This window comes from Coturnix japonica, chromosome 7, assembly GCF_001577835.2.
Source record: "Coturnix japonica isolate 7356 chromosome 7, Coturnix japonica 2.1, whole genome shotgun sequence".
Taxonomy (NCBI): domain Eukaryota; kingdom Metazoa; phylum Chordata; class Aves; order Galliformes; family Phasianidae; genus Coturnix; species Coturnix japonica.
Genome location: NC_029522.1, coordinates 8,862,968 through 8,878,322, shown reverse-complemented (window position 1 = coordinate 8,878,322; position 15,355 = coordinate 8,862,968). Strand labels below are relative to the sequence as shown.

General features: G+C 38.4%; 1 protein-coding gene across 3 annotated transcripts in view; it reads left to right on the top strand.

Annotated features, from left to right (window-relative positions):
- Positions 1–1,804: 1,804 nt before the first annotated feature.
- Positions 1,805–15,355, top strand: part of RFTN2 (raftlin family member 2) — a 29,179-nt gene continuing 15,628 nt past the window's right edge. For 2 of the 3 annotated variants that reach the window (XM_032446018.1, XM_015868068.1), the window contains exons 1-5: positions 2,924–3,070; positions 6,676–6,859; positions 8,809–8,920; positions 10,565–10,877; positions 12,935–13,135. In XM_032446018.1, coding sequence (XP_032301909.1) covers positions 2,932–3,070; positions 6,676–6,859; positions 8,809–8,920; positions 10,565–10,877; positions 12,935–13,135 — 949 coding nt within the window. In that variant the 5' untranslated portion in view covers positions 2,924–2,931. Of the gene's footprint in view, positions 2,424–2,923; positions 3,071–6,675; positions 6,860–8,808; positions 8,921–10,564; positions 10,878–12,934; positions 13,136–15,355 lie in introns of those variants that run through there. The other variant, XM_015868070.2, reaches the window with a different exon arrangement.

Sequence of the window (15,355 nt, the reverse complement as noted above, 5' to 3'; positions counted from 1 at the left end):
ATGTTTCTTTCATCTATTAAGAGCTGTGTCAGAGATGGCTCCTGTGTAGCAGATGATAATGCTTGTGTGTCTTAGTGTTGCCATTATAAACATGTAGTTCACCCTTGTAAGTTGCAGACATTGGGAATTATAACTATAATTCCAAGTTTATTTGGTGCTAATGTTATATTACATCTTTGTCAAATGAAGGATTAACTGTTTCTTTTCTTGCTAGTTGTCCTAGTGAAGTCTTTATAAGTGGCAGTGATTGATTCTGTAGGGAGTTGGTGCAGTTTTAAGGTATTTTTATTTATGAAGATTGTAGCTCTAACCTCCAGTATAGAAGTGGATCTTCAAAGACTGTTCAGCTGAGTTTGTTCCGGGTAAGCTCATCAGCTCAAATGTTTGAGTGGATGGTAGATAGACCTCACAAGGTCTAGTTAGATGGTGATGGTTTTGTCCTAGTGGTGACCAGACAGGCTAAAAAGTCATTCTCTCTATGTCAGGCAGTTCTAAATCGTGTGGCTGGGAAGGAGTTATTTCCCATGATTGCAATAGCACTTGCAAATTTTATGAGCCTTTGCCCATCTTTGTAGCATTTTCCCACTTCATCAGAATGAAAGCAATCACAGGATCCTGTGGGCTTTCCACAGAAGTGTAGTTGCTTTGAATTAACGGGTCCATCATTTGCTTGTGCTGCCTGCCTTTGCACTTTGGAAAGTCTAAAAGCAACATGGAGGTTGGATGACTGAGTCTTGTGCTCTTTTTTTGTGGGACTGACTGTGAATCTGAGCTCGATGAGGTTTCTTTCTGGTGCCACTTTCCAGAGACTTCACAGTTTGGGTCACTGAAAATGGGCAGGTTTGTTGCAGTACCTTGCTGCAGAGTGAGTATTAATAGCAAATCAGTTCCTGTAGCACCTCTCATAGCCAGGAATCATAGGAGCGTGTTTGCTCCCATCACTTCTAGATGTCTTGATGCAGTTTTGATCTGATGCTTTTGGGTGATTTTTCTATTTTTTCTCTATTCTGACATTTTTTCATTTCATTGGTTCAGTCTAATGACTGTTGAGTCAAGCCTGCCATGGGAGCTATTGGCTGCCTTCCTGTTTGGAAGCTTGTAACTACTTGACTAAGCTGGGTTACCTAAAGTGAAGAACATCATTTTAATCTGTCACAGTGTTTCTGCATTGGTTTCCAAAGAGTTTTTCGATACTATAAGAACCTGTCTTGGAGAAGAAGTTGGGATATAGTTTGAATCTTGCTGCAAAGAGCTCAAATGGCTGAGTACTGGCCTCAGTAAATACAAAGGTAGTTGTAGTTAAAATGAAAACCAGGTGTCTACTGGACTCTTGCTGCAGAAAGCTTTTCAATTGTTGCTGTTTTAGCTGTTGCCATGTCTTTGTACAAGAGGTACGAGATCCATGTGGAATCAGACAGCAGGATTCTCCAGGTTGAACGGACCATTACATGTCTGTTTGGGATAGCAACGTGTCTTGGATTACCTTTGCTGGGGGAAAAAGGAAAAGCTGTTTGGAAGCAATTCTTTTGTAAACAGACATGCAGGAAGCTGAAGAGGTCCTTTGCTTAGTTGGTATGTTTTTCTAGGATTTAATTAGAAGATAAGGCACGGATCTCTTCTTGGCTTCTGCACTTGGGGATTTGCTTTAAAGGCTGTAAGACTGAACTGGTGATACTGCATAGATTCCACACTCAGTGACTAATAAGTTATTCCAGCATTAAGTAAATTTGAACTTAGGTGAGGGTTGCTATTTTTTACCTCTTTTTTTCTTATTTTGTTTAATTTTTAATTAAACTTATTCTGAGCCTTTGAAATTATACTGAATTTTCAGGACTTGAAGAAAAAAGATGCTTAGGGAGCAGTGCTGAATGCACACAGTTGTTCAGCTGAGGTCAGCCTGACAGAGGAGAAGAGGACTTCAGTTGTTCAATACCCATGAAAAATGAGGCAGGCAGTCTTGTAATTATGTTCATATTAATTTGAAAAGGTCTTTCTGACCTGAAGTGGATGTCAGTTTTACTTTCCAGTGTTTCTCAAAACCAGTTATATAAGTTGGTCTTAGTAACGTATATGTTTTATCATGATCATATTTTCCTTATTTTCTTGACATGAGACTTCTTTATAACGTTTTTACATTGTTACCTTTTATTACATTATGTGCATTTTTTTCTCCCTCTGGAAGAAAGTTTCTGTGAAAAGGAAATAGGAACCAAACTTGGAAATCTAAAATAAAGACTAAACTGCTTTTCATTTACTTTTCTGCCCTTTGAGATGCCAGAAGCAATTTCCTCTTGAAGCTGACTTCCTTTCTGGAAATGATTTTCGTCTCCGACCATGTTGAGGCTCTTTTCTCATTCTTTCGTTCTGACTAACTTGCTTTTTTGCTTCTGACTTGCTACTGCATTTGGGCACTACTTCTGGGGGTAAGTAATTACACGCATACAAGTTTCTCTAACTTTCTTTTTCAGTTCTTTACTTCCCACTCCCAGTCCCCCCCCTCCCACCCGCCGCCCCTCCTTCTTACTCAGTCAGTCTAGAAGGACAAACAAAGCACTATTGGTGTCCTCTGCGAGAGAGAGCACTGATAGGGGGCTGGCTGTAAATTGACGTGGCATGGAAAATCTCTGCTAGCTTGTAGCAGCTCTTAACTTGCTGCAAAATCAAGCCTACTCGAACCAAGTCTATGGCTTGAAATCATTACGGATTTGCTGTTTATATATAAAAAATGAATGGGAAGTACCTTCAGTTTTTGTTCTGGGACACAGACTTTTTCTGTATTTGGATTTACGGCTAATAGAAAACAAAATCAAAGGGAATCACTTGGTTACTGGTTTTTGGTGTTGTTTTTTTGTTTGTTTTTTAAAGTGAGAGCAGCAGATCTTGCTGCTCCCCCCTCCTTCCCCTGAGATTTAATCACTTGCAGATCTTACCATGGGGTGCGGACTCAGAAAGCTGGAAGACCCAGATGATAGCAGCCCTGGAAAGATTTTTTCTACATTGAAGAGACCACAAGTTGAAACAAAGGCCGATTCTGCTTATGAATATGTATTGCTGGATTTCACTTTAGAAGGTAAATTTTACAACTTTGCTGTTGTGAGAAAGTTGGAAATAGAATTTAACTTTGTTCTGTTGTGTCTGAGTTGTAGTAAATCTGTTCTTTTAATCAAAGCCAGCCAAAATGTAAGACTTTTATTTTGAAACACAAATCATGACGAAGGTTCTTCACTTAGATAAAATTACAATGGAAACTACCAAAGTATTTTTAACAACCAAACGGTTGGAGTTACACAACTGTCCTTGTTGGGAAGCTGGCTAAAAACTGCTAGAGATTTTCCTAGTTTCCTGTGAGTCAGATGCTGCCATCCTTACTCCCTTTGACTAATGGTTGTCTGAATTTAGCATGACTGTTCAGAAAATGCACAGTGCCTCAGCAAGGGGAGCAGAATGCCTTAACTGAGGAAACATTGTCCTAAAATGCATTCCGATTTGGAAAACAGGCTGTCATTGTCCTTGTTACTTTGTGCAGGAGTAAGTGTGTTCCTTAGTTGTTAACAGGGAATAGTTTCCACTGAGGTACGTCCCAGGCTTTTGGTAGATCTTTCAGTAAGAGTATTATAGTTTTACTTGGGCTTTTTTTTTTTTTTTTCCTGCAAATGCTTCATTTCTAGCTGCTGAATAGGCTTTTGAAATTGTGACCAAAATGAAACAGAATTTGTATGCATAGCTGGAGGCAGACAGTGCTCTGTGGGATACTTCCTTCCCGAGGGTGTCCTGTCTCTAACAGAGCAACTCCCTGTTTCCAGAAAGTTGAAAACATAAACAAGCCCAGATGGCTGCCCTCTCAGAGCAGGCAGTTCAGTTTTGCAGGCAGATCAGTTTTCGCCCGATCTACTGGAAATTCTTAATAATAAGTAGTTGAATTAAATATTCTAGATGGAGGGATTTGATAAAGGAAGTGTAAGCACGTGTCCTACGTGTTGAGGAACTTTTTCACAAACAAAACTTTATTTCTGCTTAGTTTTCTTCCCAAGTTAAAGGATTGTAGTAATGTTTTTATTAAAATTGATGGGTCTGTTTACTGAAGAACTGCAAGAACTAAATAAAGCAGTGTTTTACTGAGCTATGGTACTTGACTGTATTTATTGCTCTGTTTATTAACTCATAGACAGATGAGGTTCTCAGTGGTTTATTCTTTCGGGATAAACAAAGCTTTGGGTAGACAGGTAGTAGTAGGTAACTTAGTGGAAATGAAGATGGACTTCAGTGTATATATAAATTGCCTACTAATCTACTGATAATAGAAAGGACTATAGAGTTCAGTTTTTATTAGGCTTACGTGTATTTAATATTTGTCAGTAGTCTGTGTCCAGGTTAACTTATCTGTGTTCTAAAGTAAGACTCTTTTGGAAGTATTGTGTAAAGGAACTGTTTTAAAGATCGTGGTTTTAAGGAGGAATTGCATCGAGAAGTGCAAATAAAGTTTTCTCTTCCAAGTGGTTTAGTAACCTTTAGAGTAGCAAAGATTCACTTTCCCCTTTTTAGTCTGATATTCATAAGTGCATAGCTTCAGTAAGTTACTGTGGTATTATGATTAGGTGGTTGCCTGGTTGTAGGTGCTAACTGCAAGCAATTAGATTTGTGAACATACATATTGTTGTGGTGGAATGGTTTTAGCTGTGTGCAAGTATGTAACATTGAGGGGCTTTGTTTGAGGTCTCTCAATAGCTAAAATCATGTAAACAAGCAAAAATGGTGCATAGTACCTTTCTTGGAGGTATTTCTGAATGTTGTTTGCTTATAAAACATGAGGATTGGTTGAAGCAGTGTAGAAAATGTTGAACTACTCTTTTCTTTTAATCCATTCAGCTAATTTGAATGCTTGTTGCTACTCCAGTATCCTTGGGCAAAATACAACTTAAAAGAACGAGCTTTTTATCACTGCAGACCAAACTTAGTTTTCATGATGCTGTCAAGCTGTATGTTCTATCTTCGTGATGCTCTGGTGATTTGCAGTGTGAGGTCTTCACCTTGTGGGACATGTTACCATTGGATCTGGGATTAACTGAATGTCCTTTTTAAGATCTAGAGTTAGCAATAGCCTGCACTAATATGAAAGTACTCCAAGCATAAATTCACTGCACTTCAGCTTGATATTCCTTATTCTCTGCTTCGTCAGATTTGAGATATATGAAGTTGGAGTAGGCCTGCTTGAGAGGCTGGTAGGAGTCCCTGATCATCTCGCAGGCTGTGATGTAGATTAGGTCTACCATACTGCCGTCTAAATATTCTGGGTGGCATTCCTGAGCATCTTAATTTGTTACGAGCAGTGTATTTTACCTTGATTCTTGTCTCTTCTTGTTCCCTCCAATATTCTCGTATCCCTACTGCGTGGATCAGCTCTGAGTTCTGTGGAGGTACTCCTGCTCCAGGGGAATCCCCAGCAAGAAACATTACAGCCAGTCTTTCATTTTGCTGGGGAGTAGTGAACTCCAAAGTGTAGTTCAAAACGCCTGTCAGGGACTGCAAATTCCACAGTTTCAATCATGAGGCATATCTCAGATACAAAAACAGCTGGAGGTCAGTTTATGCATAATGTAGGGCTGAGCTAAATATTCCTATTCAAGCACAATGCTTATGGCTTTTCCAGAACCCTCCTACTAGGGAGAAGTAGGAATACTGATGCAAGGGTATTTCATGTCAGTCCGTGACAATGACATGCTGTGAAGTTGTCACTCTGAACAACAGTATGAATATGTATAGAGTAGCTGTTCTGTCATCATCTTCAATGCAGTGCATCTACAGCTTATTATGCAATTGGCAAGTTAGCTGTAGTTCTGTTATTCATAGTATTTTGGTTACCTATTGGGAGGCAAATGTTCTTTAATGGTTAAAGGAATTGAAAAATCTCTGAAATGATGATAATGTTGCACTCATACCTGCTTTTGTGTGTGTGTGTGTATTTGCTTTGGTGTAGGGTAGTTAGTTCTTCGGTACTTCAATACTGTGGCAAAACACATTAACTACCAACAGTGCAGAATGTTTCTTTTCTCTATGCAAAAGCTGTGAACCAGAATGTTCAGAAGTATTTTCCAACTCCTATCTGCTGTTAACCTACTAATCAGAAGTGCTTGCCATACCCTCAGGGGGATCCTGCTTGGAAATTAGCGACAGCACTCAGCTTGTTGTGACATAGGTGTAAGTCTACTTGAAAACTGTAATTGGGACTGTGTTAAAATGTCAACCTGCAATTCACAGATCACTTCTAAGGGATCAAAAAAATAATAATGTGTTTGAAGACGAGAAAGCAATGGTTCTGGGCTTAAATTAATTCTGTGGAAATGTATCTCTCAACAAGGATTCAGAGGGTTCTGCTGCACTATGCTTAAGGCTTTGGCTAGATGAAATAGTTTCTTTTGTATTCAGACGTATTGCATATTTTGATGTTGATGCAGCTTTTAAGTTAGCTTGACAAAGCTAAATCCAGTTAAGTATTGCTAAATAGATCACATTAATTTGTAAATATGTATATTTCACCTACTTGTGTACGTAGTAATCAGCTGTGAATCTGCTTTTTCTTGTACAATAGGTTTTGTGTTTTAAATAATAAGAACTCACTTAGGAGAATGTATGTCCATAGTATAATTTGTTTCTTTTCTATCCCTTCAATGATTTTAGCTTCCTCTAATCCAGAAGTTATCAAGATCAGTTCTGTGTTGGATATAGCATCTAAGGTGGAAGAATATTACAATAAAGGATATGTTGTAGGAGCTGTTCATCCTATTTTGCTGCCAGTTGGACACAGAAGAAATTTCCCTGCAAGTCACATGTATCGGGTGGTACTGTCACGATTAAAACTAAGGTAACAATGAAATAATTGCATTATTTTGCCCCGATGCTTGTAAGAGGGTTGCTCAACACACACAGGCTTTAAAGTACCTCAAAGAACCAAGTAACTGTTCCCTATCTGGAAGGGTAAACAATGTAATGATGTTTTTTTAATTAACCCTCAGTATATAATAGGCAGATGCTTTCTTCGGTAAACTTTGAAACAAATCCAAATATGCTTATCAGAATTATAGTAGAATTGTAAAATGAATTTGTGGAAAGAGATTGTTGAAATTTACCCCTTTAATTTTTAGCACATTCTTATAATAAAGAATCATGTCTTAGGGTCTGCAACAAGTACAAGATTAAACAGAATGCCAGGAGGCTAATAACCTGCTGCTGTTCCATCATGTCTGTCTTTTTTTTCTTTGTTTTCTAAGTTTGTCTTTTTACTTTTTTGTAGGGTCTCTACTTGTTTGTAGATAAAGTGCAGTCCCTCAAAGAGAAGTAGGTGATCCTTCTTACTAAGAAGGAGGAGCTCTGTGACCAGGTTGCCCAGGGACCCATCCTGGGCAACCAGGTCAAGTACCAGATCTGTAGGTTGGTGGCCCTGCCCATAGAAGGGTTTGTAACCTGATGATCTTTGGGGGTCCCTGTCAACCCAAGCCATTCTATGAGTGGGGAGGCCATACAAAACTTGCTTGCTGCAGCAAGATTCAAGACTTTGTTTTCATTCCAGCTTGGATATTACTCATGTTTTCACTGCATTATAATCACCACATGGTAGTTAAGAAAATGTATAAAGATATGTTCCTTTAATTGCAAAGACAACCTTCTGTTCTTAATTTGAGTAGCCAGAAGGGTTGATTTGTTTTTGCGTTAAGTCATGCTTCCCTTTCTTTTGTAGTAGGATGCACAAAGGTTCTTCCAGCTCCTTCAGAAAGTCTGCAGAAATATGACTCTTGGAGTCATATTAAATGTGGCTCATTTGAGGGACCTCAAATGCTTTGTTTAAGCAGGCGTCACCCATAGCTCATACAACTTAACTTTGTAAATTCACCTGCAAACAAGGTGAACGTTATCCGTGTGGATAAATTGAAGAAAAAAATTTGCTCTGTGGAGCTAAGGTTTCCAAGAGCTGATGCTGCCTGTGCTCAGCTCCCTCAGCCCATCTTAGCCCTGTTGATGGTGGGATCCTCATGAAGCTGTCATTTGAACTAGTAGGCCCTTGGAACAGGTGAGGGACAAGAACCTGCAGTCTCCTCTGGAACAGTGTGGTATAAGTTCCCAGCCTCCTATGCTGATGCCTTATGTACCTCAATTGGATTTCTTGAAGGCAGGTGCATCTTGTCCAGCCAATGACTGGAAGGAAATCTTTGATACTTGAAAAGTCTCACTGATGCTCATTGTAAGGCAGGGGCTTATGTAACTAAATTATCAGTAAAGATAATCTTGTTAAATAGATGATATACTTTGAATGTTGTATGATTAACAACGTAACTGACTTAAGATCAAAAAAAAAATGACTACTACTACTCTGTAACTAAAGCCTTTAGAGTTCTGAAGCCTAGGAGTGAAATTAACATTGTGTAACCCAAAGTAATTGTGACTGCGGTGTATTTCTAGCATGTACCTGGGCTGTTATTTCATACTGTGGCTGCAACTCTGCTTTAATTGCTAAAATTAAACAACAGTTTATTAACAGTGCATAAGTACCATTTCGAAGCTGAGTTTCAGATGATGCCTATAAATGATCTTCAAATGAAGTCTCTATAAAATATTTTTGTCCTGATGCTGTAGTACAGAATAGTAATGTACTGTGTGTAATAAGTAGAGCAAAAGACCAAAAAATACCAAGTTTTAAGAATGAAATAGCATTCCCAGGATTCATTTTATAACATTTATACCAAAAGAAAAGAATTCTGTATTTGCCCAAGTTAGCAGCAAACTACTGACAAAGCCCGCTTTCTTCCTGTGTTGTAGCCAGAAGCATGCAGCACCCAGAGGACAAAGGAACCCCAGGCTAGTGATTGAGGAATGTCCTGTAACGTATGAAACACTGACAAACGAGGTAGTGAAAGAACTGTTAGAAAAGGTAATGGAATTTTTGTGGGTTCTCGTTTGTTGTATTTTTTTGGTTCCAAATGTCTCTTTGGATTTGTTTTCATGTATGGTGCATGTGTGTAGTTGAGGATCAGCGAATGACACACTTGTTGGGGTTTATTTTAGCTTTGAGGTTTTGCTTTTGGTTTTACTTTGTAGAAGCTACCAAGTGTTTTCTTTATGCAGTGAGATCGTTCGTTCTTCACTAATTTTCCAACTTAGAATTAATTACTTAGACCTGGAAAGCTCTGGGGGAATAGCAACTAAAAGCACTGGAAGCAGAACTGCACAATCAGGCCCAAACTTTCAGTCAGTTGTGGTAAATTGCTTTGTAGTTTTTCCTAGAGTCAGTATTTAATTTAATCTGAAGTTTGATCACAGTCTGTTTAAAGTTCATTAGGAATATCTTAGATTCAGAAATTATTGTAGATGACAGAAAACTCAACTTCCACTGGAATGAAGCTCTCCTTCCACTTATTTTTGTTTCACTTCCTCTGCAAAACTGAAGACTTGCTTAAACAGGAAGTTATTGTTATTGTAAGAGTTAGCTTTTCGTCGGCTGTCAAAGAAGGAAGCAGAGGAAAAAGCGTATTGGAAATACTTGAGTGATCATTGAAATTAGCAGAGCTCTTTACAGTTTCTAAATGGCTTTTTTTTTATGCATTTACACAGTATGCAGATTGCCACCTTAGTAGTGGGAAAAAATACTTAACATTAAGTCGTGATTTGGTCTTGCAAAAGGAAATGTAGGACAGAAGAGCTACATAAAAATGATTTTTAGATGTTCCTGGTGTTTTTAGAAGGTTGAGGGAGGAATCCATTGTAAACTTGCATACACTTTTTTCAGGATTTCCAAAAATAAGAAAAAGTAAGGTTTTTATTCATAATGATTGCAGGTATGTGTCAAGTTCATTGCTGTGCATACAGAATGGTGATAAGCTGTAGTACTTCAGACTATTGTGGTATCAAAATGATCTTGTATAATCACTCTGAATAAAACAGTTTCCATAGTTGACCTAGGCAGAGATTTCCCTCTCTGCCCTCACTGAGTGCTTCACAAATGATTCCTTCTCATGGGGCTGGGGTTTCCCTGTGTTTCTGTCAAATCTTTATTGCAGTCATAAGAGGAAATGCTCTTAATCCCAGCAAAAGAAAAACCCTGTTTCCAAGAACCAGTACATCCCACTGATCGCACATATTGTGCAGCTGTCTTTTGGAACCTTCGGGAGAGGGAAAAACACCCCAAGTTAAAAGAAAGGTGAAGACTTAGTAATCTTAGAGTGGCTGGCTTCACATGAGTTCAGAAGAACCACACTGTTTATTACACCAGCATGCTGTCTGTCTGGGATTGTTCCTACTGAAGGATTTTGTGTACACAGAAGTCAGTAGCAGTGTCAGCCATCATTCTTGGCCTGAGCCCAAAGACATGCTGGAGGGCTTCTATTTACTTTAAAAACACAGACAACATACACAGACAAGCTACCCTTCTGTAATGCAATATAGTGTCCTCATGTCTCCTTGAAAATCAGCCATTTACTAAGTAAAATGTGTAGTATAGATGTTCGTTTGTTTTTTTTAAATGTGTGATGCAGTGTCTTAAAACAGCTTCACAGATAAACTTCTGTTTTAAATGCAGGTTAATGAAGCAGCTAAAAGAGGAAAGAAGTTTGTGGGATTTGTAACGCAGCATTTTCCTCAAATTAAAGCCTGTAATGGAGCAAGCACAGATGGGAGTGCAGAGCTGGAGTCGGCACTGGGCGGAAGAAATAGGGAACACAGAAGAAAAAGTTCTGACGATGACTATAAAAACTGGAATGAAAGGTCACTGTGTGATAACCTATCTGAGAGTGGGAACGAAGAGGAAATGCAAGCAGATAGTGCACTGTTACAGGATGCGGATTTCCAGTTTGGAAAAGAAGGCAGCCCTATTAAACCACGAAAAGGAAATGGTAATGAGTGCTGTTTTGTTGTGGCAGAAATAGAATAGGTTGTTTTAAGAAGGGAGTAGAATAAAATAGCATATTCTGTCATCAGGAGCTGTTTTTTGGAAGGTACATCTTTGTTAAATGCATCCATACTTATGTACAAAGTATTGACTTCTTGCTTCATTTATCTGAAATATGGTAAGATTTATAGGAAAGAAAAAAAAAGGCCCTGATTGTAAGTGTGTTGGTGCAAACAGGTAAATGTTTTTGCTTGATATACGTGTAGAAAACATGTGGCAGGAAAAACATGATGCGGGTGTTTTTAAAGCCTTTTCCAAACATATTGGCTTTATCTTGTCTTAATATTGACCCTGAACTTGTAGTGAGCATATAAAAATAAGCTATAATGGTCCCAGTCCTCCTGTCTGATTTAAAATGACAATAAGGGGACCCATCCATTCAGAGCTGTAATTTTATGTGCTTCTAGCCAGCTCACGTAGAGTACAGAGAGCAAATCCATTCATAATGGATTCTTTCTGGTTAACACGCCTTCAAGAAGTATCCTGAAAGAGATTACTTGAACTAATGCAGTGACCGTGAAATCAAGGAGGATAATTGTTACAAAATGAATTTACACTAGAATAAACGAAGCACTGAAAAGTTGCTTAGGAAAAGTATCATTGAAAAATGTTGTTGCTGTGGTAGAAGATTTAGCTGTACAAGAATCTATAAGATACATAGCGTAGAAGATGCTGCCGAATACCATGACTTCTGATGCTGAATCACTAAGCCCTTCTCATTTGCTAGGAGGAAATGCGAAAAGGAAGAAGGAATCTAACTCAAAAGAACTAATGTATTACAGTACTGTATTGAAGGCATGAAATTTCCACATAAGACTGCATTTTGATATATAATAGGGTCACCTGTGATGTGCCAGATGTTTTAATTGCTCTCAAGAGCAATCTTTTCACTTTCCTGCAAAATAGTTAAGCACTCTCTAGCTGGTGGACTGTGAGGATAATGACTAAGCACTGAGATAATCAGTGTCATTCTTATTTTTAACACATCAATTAAAGCAGTTCTTGTACAACATGCTGAGCCTTTATAGAGTGATCCATTAAGGCTTAACTCTTTCCTTACAGCTTGAGATGGTGAGTTTGGTGTCTGTAACAGAATAGAATCTGCCTCTGTTTCTTGAGCTTAGAGAGACTGGCATCTCGACTGGGGTCATCTGAGTTCCTCTGTTTTGGCATTGTGAACACTTCTGCTTTCTAGAGGGTTGTGTTGATTTAGGCCGCTCAGAAGTTGCAGTAGCAGACATAACATCAGGGGTTTGGAGTATTTTATTAACAGCTGTTTTATTTCCCCACGGCAATGATGTGAGTCTATCTTGTTCTTACCTTCTAGCATACATTTATTTAGCGAAGGTTTTGTAACTCATCACCAGTGATTACTTAATTACTATGACTTTTTGAATATGAATATTTGGTGAATATTTGACCTTTTTGTAACGGCACTACCTTAATGTATAGGTATTCAGCACATTTGAGAATATGCAGGTTATGTTTGTTTTGCATACACTCAAGCTCGCATCAGTTTCTGTGCAGAAAACCCCAGCAGACAACTGATTGTAGTGGTATTTAGTCATCTTCAGAATAGCATGGTAAAAATAAATATAAGGTATTTGTAATAGTTAAAGACCTAGGACGTGTTTTTTAATCTATCTTTGCAGTCATTTCGAATATGTAGAACCTTAAGTTCCACAACTGGCAAAAGAGAAGTGTATCTCCAGTGGGTTTTCACTTGAGTCTGATGTGTTTTCCTTTTTGCAAGATGTGCCTACATAAAAGGCCCAGTGACAACCCAACTGCAGCATGTTCCAATTTGTAGAGTACCCCACAACTAACCCTCCTAATGCCTTATCTTCTTTTTTTCCTGGTGTTTAGGGCTGTAGGTGAGTACAGCCACATCAGGAAACAATTTGTAAACCTGTTACTTAGAACCAGAGAAGCAGGTTGGAATAAGAAAATGTCTTTATTTGAAAGCTCTGTCTTATAGAGGTTCATTTTTCCTGTTCTCAGACAAGCTGTATACAGTCTTCAATGTTTTTGATGACGACTCTGCCTGCTGGACCTATCATGAAGGCAGCTTGTCCATGAAAGTAACAAGAAAGGGACCCGTTATCAGTACACTGGAAGCAGACTGGCTAGAGCTAACTACATTTTATTACAAACAAGGATTATCTTTAATTGATTCTTTTGTACACTGGGAAATTTCTAAAGGTGAGTACTGTCTCAGAGTACCTTGAAGCTTTTATTTATTCATGTGGATCTAATTACTGTGCAAAAAGTAGATCTTGTGTTGCGTGTTGGTGAAAGGCAATACATAAACATGTTCAGATAGTCACAGAAAGTTGGTAGAATCTAGTGCCTGAATAGGAAAGGAAATGATTTTGTGAAGTTGTAGCTCTGAATAACTGCAGTGGAAATTAACCATTTTCAAAGCGTAATAATGAAATAAACTCCTGTTAATGCTCTGCTGCTGCTCACTTGAAATATTTCTAATGAGATACATTAGAACTTCATTTCTTGTTGTGCTTATTGTACCATTAAGCCTTAAGTCAAAGTAAGATTTCCCATACTCTCTCCTTTCTTCTACATTCTGCTAGGCTTAAAGTTCTTAACAAAACCCTGAACTGTGTTAATTTGACTGTTTATCCTCAAGTTTCAGATATTTTGAGCACATAAAGAGCTTGAAGGCACAATTTCTATTGGCCATCTCTTTGTTCTCTTACATAATAATTCCCATCTATTGAAGTCAGTAGAAAAGACAAGGTTCCATTAAGGTTGGAGGGGTGGGAAATCATACTGGTGGTTTTCAATACAGGTTTTTTTTAGAGCTGGAAAATAACTCTCTGCAGATAGGTTACAATTCACCATAGGATATTTTCAGCAGCTGTTGAAATTAATCTTTGCAGCTGTTCTCCAAAACCAGTTTTTGCAATCTTCCCATTCCGCTGTTCCTGTCTGCTCTTTTATATGCGAGTAACTCTCCCAACTTAAATACCCAGGTTATGACTTGCTTAGGGATACATGCTGCCTCTTGCAACAGTTGGTGCTCCTGCTCCAGGCTTGCTGGACTGGTATAGATTTCAGCTGGATACATGGGTGTGACGCTACTGAATTGAACTGAATGTATTAGAAGGCACAGTACACCATCACAGATCACATTCTATGGCTCATCAAGTATTTGGGACTGCAGAAAAGCTGCTGAGTTTGCATGTACATCTAGTTGTCTTCACCTCCATTTTTTTAGTTTGTTTATAGACTGCAAGGTGCCTAAAGCAGCAGTTCTCCTTCCATGTTGCTTTAGTGAATTGAGCAAGATTGTTTTAATAAAAATGAAGGCAATAGATGAAGGTAGAGTTGCCACAGAAATGCTCCTCTTAAAACTCAATTCCTAGTTTAAGACAGATGGATGTTTGAAAGAATGAAATCACTGATAATCCTTAACTGTCTTCTGGTGTCAAAAGAGAACCCAGTCACAAAAGTAATCTGGGTACATTCTCTTCTGCCAGCCATCTGGTTTGCTGCTTCTCTTCTTCCTTGCGGATTCTCTTAACTGTAGAAGTATGTAAGGCATGCATCACGTTTTATTTTGTTAATGATATCATTAGGTATAAACTAAAGGTTATGAGACATGGAACACTTTGAATTAGTGGTTTGTCTTAGAAGCCACTGAGTGGTGGTACCTTGTGTATGATTTAGAGTTACATTTGAGCAATGACAGAAGTAAAATTGTGACATACTGCTGGTTGACCATTTTAAGTATTGGCCTGAATACTGGAGTTCCTGAACTAAAGAGACTGAGTACTTATTAATTACCAGGAGCTGTGCAGGTGTTCATATGATTGTGCCCACAACTGTACATCATTGTTAGGGAAGAACCAGAATGTGAACTAATATTTGATGCGCAGCTTTAGTTGGGGGTGATTGTACTGTCAGACTTTCACAAGTAGGTCAAGGAGGTGGGCTTGCAAACTTCCTTCCCATCAGGAATCTTCTACAACCACTTCTGTTTCAGGCTTTTCCTGCGCCCATTCACATATTAAAGTCACTGAAGCTAGGCTTAAAAACACTTCGTGCTTCATTTATCTTTACAGCCTCTCTCACCACCCCAAGAGAGACATTTATTGTCAGACATACAGTATTGAAGTTGAATAAAGAGGTTTTGTGCCTGTCTGCTGCAGGGGATATGTTGAATATGGGAAACTTGAATTTAGGCTTGCTTTTGAGAAAATGAAACAGTTCATAGCTCAATTTGTATAGGAAAAGGAGTTCTGAATAATTTGTTGGCTGACATGCTTCATGAAGCTGTAACTAGATGCAGACAGAAATGTATGTTATATATGTTACATAACTTGAGTTCCTTGTTCACTTGAATTTAAAGGATTGTTCATTGAAAAAGGATAAGCCTGTGTGTACATCGCAGGGAGATTCTGA